The sequence below is a fragment of the Taudactylus pleione genome, unplaced genomic scaffold (genome assembly GCF_031769625.1).
Source record: "Taudactylus pleione unplaced genomic scaffold, aTauple2 ptg000086l, whole genome shotgun sequence".
Taxonomy (NCBI): Eukaryota; Metazoa; Chordata; class Amphibia; order Anura; family Myobatrachidae; genus Taudactylus; species Taudactylus pleione.
In genome coordinates, this window is record NW_028284488.1 from 27,619,270 (window position 1) to 27,637,500 (window position 18,231).

Sequence of the window (18,231 nt, forward strand, 5' to 3'; positions counted from 1 at the left end):
TCTGGAAAATCCCGCCCCCTGCTGGCGTTATTGAGTGTATGCTCGGGTGAGGGAAGGGCGTGGCAGTGCAGCACAGGACGGTGCTGGGCACAGAGTAGCCTAGTGCCGGCCTTGGCCACACCTATGTCTTGCATTTATGTTGTCAATAAATTTTGTTTTTGTTATTGCTCAGTTTTAACTTCACGGATCGAGATAAAACAAAGTGCTGGTTATCTCTAGGAGTCTCCGCTACAAATTGATGTATTTTCATGTAAATCGATTCAGTAGTTTTTGTGCTGACTTGGAACTGACAGACACAATGTTCTTATGATATTAATATAGATATAGTATTTAAACATTTTGAACAGTAAAATGTACCTTGTTTTACATCTAGCATTGGTGAATGTTATCATAATGGTTTTGCAATAAGTCTCAACTATACAATGGAGAGAATTCACTTCTGAGCAAGGGATGTGATGTGCCAATCTAAAATGGCATATTGTGTCCGCCGGCACAATGTCGGCACTACCATAAATGGCTGATGTGTGCAGCACATTGAATTTGCCCCTTTTAATTTGTGTTCTCTTAAATCTGTGTGACACTGAAATTGAACTTAGAGATGTGTAGACACAAATTTACATGCTGTTTGTAAGCTCCTTCTACAATCAATGTGCTTTGGCTTTCCATTGTGTCCTTACTTTGCTCCTATGGCTGTGTACATGTAGCAGCTGCGGCAGGTGACAATGAAGGTGCTTATGATCGGACAGCCACAGACCACCAGCATCTCAGCCCCAGCTTGAAGCATACAGGCTCCTGCTAGTTCCAGTGCCATGTAGGGAAAATATTAAATAAATTGCCGGTTACTGCTAGATATGTCGGTAATTCAAAACCATAGGGTTGCTGCAGCACAAGGGTAATTACGGTAATGCAGGAGAGTGGGCGCTGTGAGCGTCTCTCTGGGCTGGGGAGAGAAGTGCGACTACACTGGGACACTGATAGATGGATGATCAGTAAAGTTACACCCTGTGGTCTTCTATAGGGCGTGGTGTATTGTCGGCGGTGATTGAGCTTCAGACAGTGCACTTAACTTTCCAGCAGCAGCAGCGTGTGCTCAGTGTGCAGGAGCCTCCCCTCACTCCTCCCTTGTAACTTACCCACCTCATCCTCCCTCCCCTTCTCTGCCATCGGGGGAATAAATCAGAAAAGGAAACGGAGAGAGGGAGATTGGGAGCTGAGATCTCTTCCTAAAGTATCACTGATGGCGGCTGATCAGATCTGGCTGCCAGAGTAAACTAGTCTCAGCTTAGTATCCCCCTATTGCTGCTGCCTGCTGGAGTTTCTCATTTTCCATCCCATCCTTATATTGTGCTGGATAGGAGATCTGCCTGTTAGATTGTGAAGATGGCTGCTTCCTGGTTCCTAGTCTTTAGTCTGACACTTTTCCAGTCCTTGCTGATATGCCCGTCCTCTGAAGAATACTTTCCTACTGCGGCAACGTAAGTAACCCAGGGTTAATGCCAATGTACAGTGATGAGCTGGGAGTGTGCCAGCATCTGACCTCTCTGTAAGGTGATGTCAGGATGTTTTTGTGTTTTATCTAAGGGCTGTAATGCCTTTCATGCCAGTAATTAGACGAGTCTGATAGGGCATCACTTCTTAGTCCCGGGGAATTAGCAAGGGAGCAAAACTCTGGTCCCAACTCTAAATATAACCAGCATCAGTTCAGCTGAGCTGGGAATAAAGTTTCATGTTATCTCTTTATAAGGGAAGGTCATGTCTCTGCCTGGGAGTCACCCGCTACTTTATGGAACATGGCTTATTAAAGTTCTGCAATGATCCTTTCTGACTATAGACTGGGGAAGACCTAGGGACCCATCCTGCACGCTGCTGGTGACAGTTGTTGCTTCAGACTCATGAGTCTCTGCAGTCTGTAGTCATAAATCAGTGTCTAGGAGATGTGAGTAACACAGCGATGTCATTTGCTCGTAGCTCGATGACTGGGGAAGATACCTACATTCATTTTATAACACTATACTGTAATAACCGAACATTCCAACCAGAAGCAGCCAGCACGGATGTGACCTGGCACTCCTTCCCTGGTACCCGCACAATGAAGGGCCATTTTAAATATCTAGAGATGCTCCATGCAAATAAAGCACTTTGCAAATTAACGGGACAGCTTACAGTATATCAGTGACCGAGAATATGGGCAGACCAGGCAATGCACTTAGCCAAACCCCATGTCTTGCTGTGCTCTCCTGGATTGTACATTGTGCCACAGCTCTCAGACTAGGGCCGTGCAGAATGGAAGGGAGTTCTCACCGCTTGCCAGTATTACATTTGTCCAATTAGTGCTGCTTGTGTGCTGTTATAAATGGATCCTGTTCCTAGGATTTATTCCATTATGTATCTGACCAAGAATAATTGGCAGCACAAAGCAGATCCTTGCCTAGGAAGCAGAGCATGTTTCAGTGGTAAAACGGGCTACATACCAGCCATAACCTTCATTTGACAGGACATGGTGAATACCTGATCATTTTATATAACAATAAAGGTCATTGTGGACATTTAAAGTGTTGTTTTAGGAGTAGTACAGCTGGTGAGATGTGGAGGGAAATACGTTTCAAATTTAAAGCTAATTGTGTTGCCTTTGTTCTTCATCATACACTGTTTCCACGGCAATTTCATACTTCATATTAAAATTTGTTGTTGGTTTTTGTGTTTATATTGGTGATTTGCTGTCTATGGAAATCTCAGGAGTGTCCTTACATGTCTCAGTGCTATTCACAACCTCAGAAGGAAGGAGCACATTAAATTTTCATTCACTGTTGTGAAAAGTGTTTACAATATTCCCATGGGAGTTTATCTCACTACATTTAATGTGCCTTTATTTAGTCAAATATACATGCGGCTTCAGAAAGCATCTCAGCTCATGCACTATTATAGTGATTTGTGATTGTCATTAATGCACTATATCAAAATGCTCAGGTGCAGTTTAGTTGGTTCACAGACATTAAATAATATATTTTGTTTTCATAGATTAGTTAATACAGGGTCTGCTAATAGTTTTTAATGTAGGTCTGTTACAAAAAAAATAAAGCTGATTTTGTTTCTTAAATGTGTGAGCTATTTATATATTATGATTTATGTTACAATATTTATATATGCGTACACATATATATGTGTATTGTGTATATCTATCTATCTCTGTGTGTGTGTGTGTGTGTGTGTATATATATATATATATATATATATATATATATATATATATATAATGTGTGTGTGTAATTAGAACAAATTTAATATAAACATGAAAAGGTGCTGTTTATGTTGTGACAATGTATACTAGGGTATACTAGGTTTAATAAAGTATCCAGATATCCATTCATTCCACGTGCAAAACTACTGTACAACAAAATAATCCAAAACCATAAAATAAACAAGAGTAAGTGCAGCAAATACATAAATAATACATTTATGAATAAGCTGAAGAAAAGTAGTCACTCGCTTTATGGCAGTTTGTGGATTCAGGGACCAGGTGGTGCTTTGCACATATTCTTTTCAACTTAAGCTGGTGTGTCATCTGCTGTTATGTGTCAAATGTTTAATGATCTTGGACCATGTATGTAATTCTAACCATTGCTGGCAGCTATAACTGAATTTGTTATAGAAGCAGAATATTACTGCAGTTTATGGGTGCAAAAGAAACATCTGTAATTTCTTAAGATGGAAATCATATAGATTAAAAATTGTGTAATATAAATATGATATAGACATAACCCTTAACAACCAATGAATAAGGTGGAGCTATAGACTGAATTTATTTCATATTGCAAGGTGACTAGCCAAATGGGAATAATTTATTTCACATAGAAGTGTTCTTCCTTTTACTGGTAACTCTGAAAGTCAGAAAACAAAAACAAAAACAAAAAACAACAATTCAATTGCTAAGTTTATAGTTCAGAACAACTGAAAATCAGGTTAAGTTGCACAATATTTAGTACATTGCTGAGGCAGGAAATATTAATATACATCCCACCATCTGTTCACTGTTACCTCCTAATTGTAAATTTAATTGGAAATCTAAATTCTCTGTCTCTTTTGAGCATTTAGCACAAATGTTACAATTCTTGTATTGTACTTGCGCTGTGCATATTTGTTATATGGTACCTTTAATATCATTGCACTATATAGTCCTTATTGTAACGTTTTATAAAATGCGATTTCATGTGCATTTTATCTTTAAAGGCAACATAAATGTGATATCAGAATATTAGTATTAAAGAAAATGTTCATTCAATTGATGGATGTTTGGAAATACAGGATGAACTTGTAAACAAACAAATGTAATAAATCAGTGTATTAAACACTGTTAAAATACACAAATGTTGCTCCTTTATGAGATAAGTTATTTACATTTAAATATTGTAAATTCACATGGTTTAAGAATTGTAGGAGGGCTATGTGCAAATATTTACACCTTATGCAGTGTCCTTTTCCTGATGTATTTAGTAAATATGTTAGTATTAAGGTGACTCATCATTACATATACATTACTTTATTTATACTACAGTATGTCATTTAGAATAATATAAAGAATCTAATGCATTAGATAACACAAGTATGCTGAATTATTGTGTTACCTAAATATTGGGCTGAAGAGGATTTTGTTACATTGCCAGTACATTAGGTTTGAATTGCCATGTGATAGCATCTTTCTTTTCAATTACCGCTGTTTTTTGTTTTTGTTTTTTACATAAATATGCAAATACTAGAATCATTAAATGGAAATTATATTGAACATGAAAAATAAAGTTTCAGTATTCATACATTATTCAAAAGCTTCCCTATATTTTAGCTGCACTAATTTTGGATTATTGTTTTCTGTAAATTGGAATTTGTCTCATATTTTCATGCAAATTGAAGAATAAAGGTTAATGTTGATTTATTTTTTTTTGGGTGGTAAGCATGTGTTTATGTTTTATTGGTAGATGCTGTTGGCCAGAACTATTGTGTACTGTACTTGTTGAGATTGAGTGGGATATATTCCGAGCAATGTGACAGGTTCATGTCTATGTTTATAATCATCTGTGAAGACAAATGGTATATTCATACAATAGCATCTTCTGCCCATCTCTTTCTTTAGCTAGTGTTAGCAATGTAAGTCAAATTAAATGGATGTACAAATATATCCAAAGTAAAAACAATTGGCTCTTCACAAAAGCAGCTCACTGCTATCCAGAATAATCTGATTAGCCGATCTGTCTAATTTGCATGTAGATCCCTTAGGGCAGACAGTGAGCATGTGTTACATTAGACAGTTATACATCACCACACACTACGGAATCAATCACAGGGCTCATCTTGAATTGTACTGTTCTAAAACACATACAGTGGTTTTGATGCCTCTGCCTGTGTATTTACTGAAGCAGGTCCAATCTGATGCTAATATGCCTCCTTTTTTGTGTTGCTTGACAGTTTGGTAAAATATGAATTTTAATTACATGTAGTTGGTTGCCCTGGCTTTCCATTCTTCATTTATCGCAGCATTGCTGTCTAGAGACTGACTTTCCCCCTGCAGTCATTTCAGTACTAGGTGTGATTTATTTATACAAATTAGGTACCTTGTAGATGTGCTACTTATGTATGGGAATATAACCAATTATTATTTAGTTTATTTCACAGTCACTAATCATACAGGTTCTGCTAGAACATATAATAGATCATATAAATTAGATGTGCTTAGTACATCCCTACGATCAGGTACTTACTGTTGTCATATAGGTCGCTTGTCTATTACAGGTTTTTTACGCACACCATCTATGACTACATTTCCTAATATATGTATACAATTTTTGGGTAGTGAACAATTTTGGATTTCTTTTATTATATGGCACAATAGAAAGTGAAGATGGGTACATTGATCACTTTAAAATAAAAATGAATTCGGGATGTGTAACTTCTATTTAGTGTTAATATGAATATTGGATTTTTTCTGTATTAGTTGTATAGCATATTTAATAAATCAACTTATTTAATGGATAAGTGATGAGGCTTTCCTATTTCCGGACTGACTGATCAATTATTTATTCTTGCATCATTTGACAATTCAAATTTTGGACTGAATGAGTATATGCAAAAGATCGGAATGTTTGTAATATTATTTTCAGAGGTGTATTTCCTATTGTCATATGTGTTTCTAGTATTTAGTAGACAATTCTGATTCATCATACTCTGCTGGGCTGCATAACTGGATACAAAAGCTTTGTCATTCATTATTTAGAATTAACAGACAGAAAAAGGAAAACAAATAGGACTCTAGTCACTGGCTCATTTTCTGGCTCAGTTTTAGTAGCTCAAAGCACAGAGAAAATTGAATTAACAATAGATCTAAAGCAATTTACAAGAAGGCCTTACTGATCCTTTTATTTTTTTTAAACATATTGATATGTTTCCCACTACTCTGAGTATTAATGCAGTAACACCCATGGCTTCTAAAATGAAATGTATAATAATAATGACGTGTGAATGTATGAAAAATAAATATTCTTTTTCATTTCTTGTTTCCATACTCCCTTTCACAGCCTGTGCTATTATTGACAACAACAACTACAATCGATTACAATTAATGACTTCTAATTACATTTAATCATATTATTTTGAGCCAACTTAAAACTAATAACCACAACCAGCTTGTATAGTAATCATTAAAGCAACAAAAATGGTTGGTGTGAGGGGATGAACATAAACTGAGGCTAAACATACATGTATGTTACATATATATGTGTGTGTGTGTGTATATATATATATATATATATATATATATATATATAATATGTGTGTATGTGAATATAGATAGATACATACATACATATATAAACATACATACATATATAAACAGTATGCGTGACTCTTTTATGTTTTGTTTTACTATTGATATGTATCCATGCTTATTTTGATCATCTTAGTTTGTTTACTTGATTAATTCAGATATTTTATATGCACTGTATGGTTATATACACACATGATTACATGATTGTGTGTGCTGTTTCCATCCAACATACAGTATGTTCTTGTCCAGTGGGTCAGGTATTTTGGGGGGCTGTATGGATGAGACAGATGTTTTAAACATTGCAGGACAGGTGGCTGCAGCAGGTGTTTTTTTAAAAATGTTTTAAAAATATACTTGCACCCATTTTAATGTACCCCCAATTTAACTACTGCATTTATTTTTCCCAAAAATTATTGGTTTCTATAATTGTTTCCCTCTTAAGCCCCGTACACACTGGACGATCCATTTGAACGATATGAACGATAACGATATCTTTCAACGATATATTCTTGAAATCGTCCATTGTGTATGCACTTACCAACTGATGACATGCGCTCACGTGGGTCTTTAATGATATCCCCAGTCATCTGTACATGCAGTCCAATCTGAGGATATCGATAATGATGCAGAATGCAGCATGGCTCTCCCCCTCGCCTTCGTTCTTTGTTGCCGTGTGTATGCACTTGCCGATACCAGCACCCCCGCCAGGTCCGCCGCATCCGACATCGCTGGGTGCACATATTGTCTAGTGTATACCCAGCTTTACAGAAAAAACGTATAACAGTCATGTGACACAAATTAAGATCCCCAATTCCTTTGATTATTGTCACTAATACAATCCTACACTATTACCATATCTTAGTTTTACTTTTTTGGGGATACAGGCATATTTCCTCATTTTCACCTGCACTTTTTGCATATAACACATTAAGAAGTTTTGGGGCAAATGCCGCTTCACGTCCTTTGCAATAGGATTGCACGAAAACCAGCACATTTGGACAAAGGGTGTGAAAAGATTGCACATTCGAAAACTTAACGTTTTCGCATCTAATTGGATATGGCCCTTCTTCTTTTACCATTACTTTACAAGCTCTATGAGAATGGTCTTTACCTGTTGCTTTGGGTTGCCTACACACTTTTGAGTGATTGTACAGAGCTACAGAACATGTCACTGATTATAAATACTGCATAGAACTGATAATAAATTATTTAAAAACTGTTTAAAAAAAATAAAAAGTTTATTGCATTTCTCTGTATGGTGAGATATTCATATGCATGAAACGTCTTAACCATGTCAGATATGTAATTGTAAATGGGTCAACAATGTGACTTCAAATTGCTTGAGATTGCATTGGTACAGATGTGTCCACATACATCTTACTTCATTGTGCGTAAAAACAGCCCTTCCAGTTACGACATGCCGTGGCGTGACTCGGTAGCACCAAGCATCTTTGTGCAACTTTTTACCTTCAAATGCATCTTATTTGCACAGCGATGCAAATAGGAAGCCCAGAATATTATCTAGCAACATCGTCACAAGTTTTTATCAATTATGATAATTTATTGCTGCTATCCAGCAATATTTTCTACAGGGACAGCGGTTGCGGTAACACGCTGTACCTGCGATGTCACAGAAGGCATTGTTTTCGGGATTCTGAAAACAATCCCTACTGTTTGTTCTTCTGTGCATGCTCTGCGGAATAGTCTCCGTCCCTGCTTACGGTGACTGCCGACGTGGTAAGTACAGCTCCAGCCTGTCCAAACTGATTGACATGTGTATACAGGCTTTATAATAGCCTGTATACTTGTATATTTATGTGCTTTAATAGTTAACATTTATATATAAATGTTGAATATAATCGCACATAAATATACATATGTATACAGGCTATTATAAAGCCTGTATACACATGCCAATCACTTTCGGCAGGTTTAACAGGCTCTAGTTGGACCTACATGTCGGCGGTCAGCGGAAAGCAGGCACGGAGACTGGGCGGACTTACAAAATGGTGCAGGGACTTATGGGAAAATTTCTCTCTGTCCCTGAAGTTTTCGGGATATTTAAGTATTTTCTTCATATAACGCCATTCTGAAATGGCGTTATATAAAGTAAATATTTTTCGAGTGATTTAACACTTTTTGCTTTGCTGAATGGCTGATCCCTACAGTGTGGTACTCTGCGAGCAGGGAATTAATGGAGAAGATAATTGTGTTATTGTGTTATCTTCTCCATTATCCCATTGCTGAATAGGGGATTTACATAAAAAATATGGAAATCATAGTTTCCATATTTTTTATGTAAAAAATCATTGCCGAATAGACCCCGCAGTACTAGCTCAAACTAAGTATTTTCATATTCATTATATCTTTCTTAAGGGATTTGTCTCCTGCTGAAGATGTGTATACTCTCATTTTACCAGAAATCCAGTTTTGCCATTAAAATGTCTGCAGAGCCAAAGTACTACTTCCTAGCTAAACTAATCGCTGAGTAAAATAATGAATCTATGACGCACCATATGATGATGCATATTGAATACATACTAAATTATCACATGCTAGCTTGCATGTATGTTAAAGAAATCTAAGCTTTTTACGATGACAACTCCCACATACAACATATATTTTAGCACAATGGGATTATTTAAACTAGGTAAAGGGATTTAATGGGGCTTTTATTGTTTTGAGGGGTGGCACACATCTTTTCCTGAAAAGCACTTGGGTTTCCCATCCCCACAGGGATTTGGTTCTTTCTGTACTTACTCACTTTCTTCCTTCCAGTTGCATTTCTGAGGAAAAGCACATTTCCAGGCACACCTCTTTAAAGAATGACAAAATTGCATAGTGATAAGCACAAGAAAACTAATCATTTATCTATGGGTCAAGCTGTACAAGCATTTGAGAGTAATCAGGGTTGGTTCTAGGCATTGTTCTACTGTTGCAGCCACCACACACTACTCTGCCAGCTACTGTACACACTGTAGAGTCCACCCTTCTGGTACAAAGCTTCTTCCTGCAGTTCTTACAATGTAATGCTAAGTGGCTAGCGAGCATGGCTAGAGGCAGGGGTGTACTTTATATAAAATGCTATAGGCTGTCTCTCTAAAATTGCCATCTGGAACACAGTATTTACCTGGCTCTACTGATGACATGCTCCTGCTGGGGCTCTGATGCCCATTTATTAATGGGACAGTTGCAGGCTCTTGAAGGTCAAGTCCTGGGACAGTACCATCACTCCTCTGTATTTTTACAATATGTATTGTTTACTAGAGGCGAGATGTATCAAACCTTCAAATGAGCAACCAATCAGCTTCTAGCTATCATTTATCTGCACTTCTATAAAATGACAGTTAAGGTGCATATCCATTGCACGACTAATGAACAACTGAATAATAACGACATCGTTATCGTTCAATCGTTTGTAATACCGTTAAGTGGATATTGTGCCCACACTGAATGATATGTAGTTCAGTGCAGGCACCCTCCCTCATCCCCGAACATGCACAACCTGATGATATCGTCAGGGTGGGCAGTATGTTTAGGCGATGACAGATGCCAACAACGACCAGCGGGAGTGCTCATTGCTGGTCGTAGCTGGCATATTCACTGCACGATTAATGAACGATTGTACAATAACGATGTTGTTATCGTTCAATCGTCCATTTATATTGTGTAGTGGATATGCGCCATTAGAAGCTGATTGGTTGCTATGGGTAACTTTGCCAGTTTAACTCTCCTGAAGGTTTCATACATCTCCCCCTGGAAGAAAGTATAGGGTAACAAGAAGCCCCGCTGTCACTTATAAATATAGGAAAAATGTCCTTGCTATTATAAGTGACTAGGCCAGGTTAGAATCCATTCCTAAATGTTGCTATGAGACATAGCTAGTATTTAAAATATTTGAGTCACACTTTGTTCACATGTCCTATTGCTGATTTATCAAAACTATTTCTATGGTGTGGTCATTTTAGTCAGGTCTGGATATGGAAATTGCTTGGTGCATATTATGATGTATTCCACGGCTAGACAAATGCCAGTCGCCAGGTTGCCATGGCAACAAACGAAATGCACCCTGGTGACTACAGCTCTGTGTTTTGTCAAGTTTGTAGTTGTAGTGTCGACTGTCAACAGTAATCCAGTGCAGTATTCTCTCTCTGACATGTGTGGGGCTCCCCCTATTTAGAAAAATATATCCTAGATAAGCAGATGTAGACTTACCTGATGTTTACTCAGGCAAATAAATCCTCCACTACGTATTTAGGCTCCAAATAAGGTAAAACAGTTTTACATTGTGTGTTATACATAATATCTGTTCCAAATTATGAGAAAATAAGGATTTCCTCCAACGAGGAGACACAATGGGTAAAATTACTGGACATCCAATACTTCTAGCGGCTCTGTTGTATTAGGGTCAGCCCACATAGAGGGTGTTTGAGAGGATAGTAGACACCGCCTACTAGTTGGAAAATCAAAGATGTGCTGAAATCCTCCCTTTTCCTTTCCTATAAGCAGTAATCTCTGATCCTCCCAGCCTATGCACTAAAATTTACTTTGAGTGGACTCTACAGCTTATTGCAGTAAAGGAATGCACATGGAGTCATCCAAACACAGTCACACTCATTGACTATCCTCCCAGCAAACCAATGATTTACAGCAGGGCACTCATTTCAATCTTTTCTACCTTGCCCCTCAATGGATCAGCTTTCCTGGCTTCCACTTGGCCTCTGCATTTGTCCCTCCCCCAGTTCTCCTCCTCTCTTATCCTCCTCCTCCTCGCAGGGTATGTGTGCACTGTGCACTGCACAGAAGAAGGCAATGTAGCTGTGGTGCACAGAGGTGCAGCTTAAAAGTTCCTCCTGTGTTACTCTGCCCTTTTCCCCATACAGTCTGACCCTCTGACCCCTTATCATTCAAGCTACAGCCCCTTTCCCATATGTATGACTATGTCCCCTCCCCATATCTATGCCTCTTCCCCCTTCTCATATGTGCCTCTGCCCCCTCACTATCTGTGCCTCTTCTCCATCTCTCTATATCTGAGCCTCAACCCCCTACCCATATATGTGCCTCAGCCCCCTCCCCATTTGTGCTTCAGCCCCCTCCACATCTGTCCTTCTGCCCCATCTCCACATGAGTGCCTCTGCCCCATCTCCTCATTTGTGTCTCTGCACCCTCAACTCATGTATGCCTCCGCCCCTCAACCCATGGCTGTGACTGCTGATCAGTAGTGGTGTGGATGAATGGATGACCCTCTGCTTTCAACACCACATAAGGATGTCAGCTAAGCAGATTTTTTTTGGTACTCAGTCACTAACGCTTTTACTCACTTTCAAAAATGTTTTTAAAGTTTTAAAATAGATTTTTTTTTATTAAATACTTTTTTTTATTAAATACTGTGTGCTTTACAATATTTTTCATCTACTTTTAATAATTGTGTATGGTCTGTCCCGTCTCCTCAGTGTGCGTACAGTAGAAGCCTGGGTGCACTCCACAACAGCTCCCGAATCGGGTCAGACCTAGATGAGCAGGAGGATAAATATGGCAGAACACACAGTGCATCCCAGCTTGCTGTGTATGGAGCTGCGTAGCCCCAGACTGGTCAGAGTGCCCATGCTGTCCCCTCCATTGCCAAAAGAGCATCAGAACTGGAAGAAGGTATCCTGGTCTGATCAATCACAATTTCTTTTACGTCATGTGAACGGCTGGGCAACAGTATTCCCTGAATGCAGTGGCCTCTTGCATCAGGATAATATGCCCTGCCACACTGCAGAAATTGTTCAGGAATGGTTTAAGCAACATGAGAAAGAGTTCAAGGTATTGACTTGGCTTCCAAATTCCCCACATCTCAAACCTTGACCATCTGTGGGATGTGTTGGATAAGCAAGTCTGAGCCATGGAGGCCCACCTAACAACTTACAGGACTTAAAGGATCTACTGCTAATGTCTTGGTGCCAGACACCGCAGTACACCTTCAGAGGTCTTATGAGGCTTAGGCCTTGATGGGTCAGAGCTGTTTTGGCCAGGCCACCTACACAATATTAGGCAGGTATTTTTATTGTTATGTCTGATGGGTTTTTGTATATACACACACGTGTCCTTATATATCTTTGGTTTAGTCGCAGTTAAAAGCCCTTCTCAGCACGCCATGTCCCGTGAGACTCTGCTAGCACCAGGTGTCTTTTTTGCCGAAAATGCATCTAAGGGTGGGTACACACCTAAATGACCAGCAATCGTGCCGATGTTCAGGGCGATTTGCCTTCACCCTGGACATTGCATGATTGCCGGTATACACTTATACACAAATTAAAACATGTCTTTTTTTTATTGGTGTGCTTAAAAATACTACTTGGTTTAACCTGATTTATGGCATATTTGAATTATGTGATCAGACAGTTGTAGATGTTTATTACAAGTGATAGTTGGCCTGATTCAGCAAGGAATGCACCGATGCATAAGCACGCAATTGGCCGATGTTCGCGGTCTGTGCATGCGTCTGGGTCGCAGTGCGTGTGCAAACCATTCACTGCTTCCCCAAAAGCGAGTGCAGTGAATACTCAGACCCAGGGAAAAGTGATTGACAGGAAGTGCCGTTTGTGGGTGGATACGACGAGTGGTTGGCCGAACGCAGGCGTGCCAGTGCGTTCACAACCCGTTACAGGGGCGTGCATAAATTAGCCACTGAGATGCCGGACTCAGCATGTGTTCCTCTGCATGCAGGAAGTCTCTCAACTCCTGTGGCAGGGCCAGGTCTACCTTTATTCTGCGTGCGGATCCATTGTTACTCGATGTTCCCGATGTTTTCTCAGCCTTGCGCATCAGTATGGTCGTTAGCGGAGGGTAAAGGGGGCAGCATTATGTAATGCTGGGCGTCTGCATCTTTGTGCTGCTATTGCCGTGCGTATTCAATCATTAGCATATTCTCGCAGCGGCCGGGTGCGTGCGTCTGCATCCGTGCATTCCTTGCTGAATCAGGCCAAGTGTTGTCTGTGGGCCTGATTCAGACCTGCTCGTGAGCGCTATGTGCTCGCAAACGGGTTGATGGTGGCCCAGTGCGCATGCGCACGACAGAGCCGGCTCCGTCGTGCGCATGCGCGAGACCCGGATAGCGACGGGCAAACTGTCGCTCCGGGTTTTGTACCAAAGGGGGCGTGCTGTCGATGTTGAGTGACAGCACGCGGGCCGGGGGATTGGCTGCCCAAATGGAGGCGATCACATGGGAACGCCTCCGTTTAGGGGTGGCCCCACTGACATCACGAGTGATTTCAGTGGGAAAGATTTCGGCTCTGAGAGCCGAAATCTCTCTGGGGCTTGCGGCAACGAGACCCTACCACAAGGGTCTCGTCGCAAGCCCGATGGTCGCGATGGTCTTGACCATCGCGACCATCTTCCTGGCCGCTCGCTACAGCTATGCGAGCGGCCAGGAGCCGTTCTAAAAAAAAAATAGCTGGCCCTGATTCAGAGCGAGCGCTCTGTCAAAGCGCCCGGCTCTGAATCAGGGCCTGTGTGTGTAGCATTTTCTTTAATTGCTGTGAATGTGCATAGAAATTCATACAGATGGGTAACATGGAACATGCCTCAGCAAACGTGCTCTTTTTTTTCATTTCAATAATTTCAAATCATGCTTGGCTTCTGCGCTGCTACGCCAAATGAAGCACATTGTTGTGCCTAGCTCATACTTATTAATGCGCTCAACTTTTAAAGGTGCTTAAACATTGCGCAGAGATTGTTATTTGCAGATTTCCACTTAATTCACATAATTGCTGCCTCCTAATGTTTGGCCCTCCCTCCAAGCTTTCAGAGGAATTTGTCCAGGCTTGATGTGTTCTTATTTTCCTTGGCACTACAAAGTTATACCACTGTTAAACAGCTTCTATAAATAGCTATTCTATTTAAATTCATGTATCACCGATGAACGATGTAAGTGTCCATCATGATATATACTGCAAAAGCAAATACTTATTTGGTGCTATTATAACATTGCAAAGGTGGACACTGGGCCTGATTCATTACAGATCGCAACTGCGTATGCAGATCGGTCGATGGTGCATACTGCGCATACATTGCAGTGTGCATGCGTGAGTTAGCATTGCGATCGCTCTGAGATCACGCACAAAGGAAGAAAGCCATCGCAGAGTGAGTGACTGGAGGTCAGCATTTGGGGGTGGTGACGGGGAAGTCACACGCAGCTTGAGTACTCACTGCGTGTGACGATGTTAGCAAATTCTGTGTAAGGTTAGTAAACTGTAGGGGGGGGTTAGGTTAGGCTGCGGGAGGGGTGGGTTAGGGTTGGCGTTAGGGTTAGTCTTGGAATACTTACCGAAAATCGCAGGCATTTTTACCGGTGGGATTCCACTGCCGGTCTTCTGATCGTCTGCATACCTTACCCAACCCAAAGCAAATACATACAGGTGATGATGTCAGTCTCCATCACTGGCTATCCATACTTGATTGACTGATTGTGGTTCATGTCTGTCGTTCATGATTGCATTATTTTGATTTTGTTGGTATATTTTAGAAGCTACTTTAATTAACTAGATTTATTTTTTATTTTTTTTTAAGGATACATATCAAATGCATATTTTGCTACGAAAATAAATGTTAAAAAGTTTATTGTGCCCATGACCTGGTTTTGTTTAAGTGAATCTGTATGTATGTAAGTTTGCATGTTATAAACCTGATACTGATGTGGCTAGGGATGGACTGGGACTGTAATTTGGCCCCAGCATCCGTTACTTCCTGCGCACATAAAAAAGAGGCGTGGCCATGATTCATGGGGTGTGGTGTCGTCTTATGGGGTGGAAAGCCATGGGGGCTTAGCCTCACAGCACACTCCGTCTCTCTGCATGCTGGCCAAGCAGAATGCCGGGAGGCAAAGCTACTTGGCCAGGCTTTCGGGTGAGATGCCTCTGACTCATCATATGGGTGTAAATACGCTATTTGTAGGTACAGCTTTTTCTGGCTTTTTTACGCTTGTTCATTCATCTCACCATGAACCCATCTGTGCTTTTCACTAACTGTTATGTAGTTTATTTTTTAGCCTTGCGCTTCATTTCTCTAGTAGGCTTCTGCAAAAAGGAATTAATAACTATACTAAGATGAACCTGAGCCCAGTCTGATTGACTATTCTCCCAAGCAAGCCCTCGCCTGATAATACAAAGGTGTTTTGTTCTCTCCGGCATCACCGTTGTTGACCTGTGTACATCAATTTTAGAGAATCCAGGTTCCTTGAGTCCTCCAGCTGATAGTTCGATGCAAAGTTACTTTTTTCCCCTAAAATAGTTTTATTGGAAAAATAAACAAATATACTCAGAAAAGAGCAAGTTGGCAAAAAATCCCCGGTAAGTACCTGCCGGCGGCCTCACTTCGGGGCTAATTGGATAGCCCGGGTGGTCATTTAGCCCGTGGTAAATTTCCAAGGCTAATTAAGTCCCTCCTAAGAGCAAGTATAAGGAATGAAAAGCTACTTCAAGTGCTTTGAATCATGTTTATGTAGGGATATAAAAGTCAGTAAGCCAATCTTAAAATAGATTTGCCATGTTACATGCACCCTTGTTATGTAGCAGGAACATTACTGGTTAGTCAACATCCTGGCTGCCTCATTTTGTACCAGCTGCAAGCTGTGCAATTCTTTTACTGCAATGCAAGATTCATTTACTTCTAACTCTAACTGAAGCCCATGGTATTTAAACTGTGCAACACCAGGGTCCACCTCTTGGTATGGTCGCTTTATTTTGCTTTCCGTTACCAGACCACTCTAAAAATTAGAGCTAATTAGCTCAGCATGTCCTTGCTGCAGTGACGTGATCTTGCTGCCAAGTGGAAAGGCCTCTACTGAATGCTTAATCAGTAAAGTCTGTATATGTAAGTATGATTTAAAAAAAAAATACTTCTCAATCTAATCTGTACAAGTTAGAAAAGGTTTCACAGATACGACTGTCTGTGATGAACTCTGGTTGTTTGGACAGATCAATATCCTTTTTGATCTCAGAGTGTTTCAACTATGTGGTCATCTTTGACCTGCATATTAATAAATGATCTAGCCATATGTTCAAATATCAAAGACCATTGTTTGTCTACAAGGTGAGAGACAATATTTTCATCCCATGATCTAAATCCACCCAGCATAATGTGCTAGAATTCACGTGATATTGAGACAGTTGTGCTAATCTAGCCATTTTTTAATACTGTGATTAGCATGTGAAGTGCAGACAGAGCACTGGGGCTTACCTCACACGTACTTATTGTCTCATATACAGTATATATCTATCTATCTATCTATCTATCTATCTATATATATATATATATATATATACACACCCACATACAAGTTGAGTCTCCCATATCCTAATATTCCGAAATACGGATTTTTTTGGAGAGCGACTGAGATTATGACACCTTTGACACCTGATGGTTCAATGTAAACAAACTTTGTTGCACAACATTATTAAAAATATTGTATAAAATTACCTGCAGGCTATGTGTATAAGGTGCATATGAAACATAAATGCAGTTTGTGTTTAGACTTGGGTCCTATTCCTAAAATATCTCTTTATGGGGGACTAAACCTCGATCGATCGATCGATTGATCTATCTGTCTATCTGTCTATCTGTCTATCCATCTGTCTATCCATCTGTCTATAAAACCGTTCTAAAATTGTGAAGTCATTGTGAAATTTCAAGGATAAACCGAGGGCAGGGCTGTTTTGAGGTTCTACTGGAATACCATCTCAATTCTGTTTCTGGACCTAACTATCAACTGGTTGTGTATAGCAATTGTTGTGTTCAAACGTCTCTGTGCTAGAATTGTCCAGTTGGGGAAGACTTTGGTGTAGATGGTCAGCTCAACATATACTGCAACAAGACATTTCCTACTTTTATATAGAATATAGCTTGGAGGGGTTATGGTATACTTGGTGAATACAGGATTTCATAGTGCCGAACTCAATTCAGTGCGATGATGAACAGTTGCAGGAGGAAACTCCCGCAGCTATTCAATACACCGCACTGTTTGGGTGGCTAAAGGATTTCTTCTCGCAGCCCCCAGGGGATGCGAGGAAAAATGCAACAAAAGTGCCGGGCGCGCAGCTGTTTGCTGGTATTGATTCCTACACTCTATACACTCTAAATGTCGCTATTTAGCATTATAAGTCGCACAAGAGATAATTGCTTTCCAGACTTTGATTGTGGTTCCAAAGCACTAAAAGATATTTTTCACCAAAAAGCAGATAGTTACACGCTGTGATCTAAATACAATTAGCGCAAACAAATTATACAATCACAAGGTACAGTCGATACATACGCAGGTGCTCTGGATCCAGATTTCCGGCATCAAAGGTGAAGCCTCCGTCAATAGCAAGAAAATGATGACTAACTCACAGATTCAGAGAGCTTGCATATATACCCTTACAGAGATAGGCAATACAATA

At 40.0% G+C, this 18,231-nt stretch overlaps 1 protein-coding gene across 4 annotated transcripts in view; it reads left to right on the forward strand.

Annotated features, from left to right (window-relative positions):
• Nucleotides 1–1,220: 1,220 nt before the first annotated feature.
• Nucleotides 1,221–18,231, forward strand: part of CACNA2D1 (calcium voltage-gated channel auxiliary subunit alpha2delta 1) — a 901,795-nt gene continuing 884,784 nt past the window's right edge. For all 4 annotated transcript variants that reach the window (XM_088468929.1, XM_088468931.1, XM_088468930.1 and 1 more), the window contains exon 1: nucleotides 1,221–1,475. In XM_088468929.1, the coding sequence (XP_088325055.1) occupies nucleotides 1,381–1,475 (95 nt within the window). In that variant the 5' untranslated portion in view covers nucleotides 1,221–1,380. The remainder of the gene's footprint in view (nucleotides 1,476–18,231) is intronic.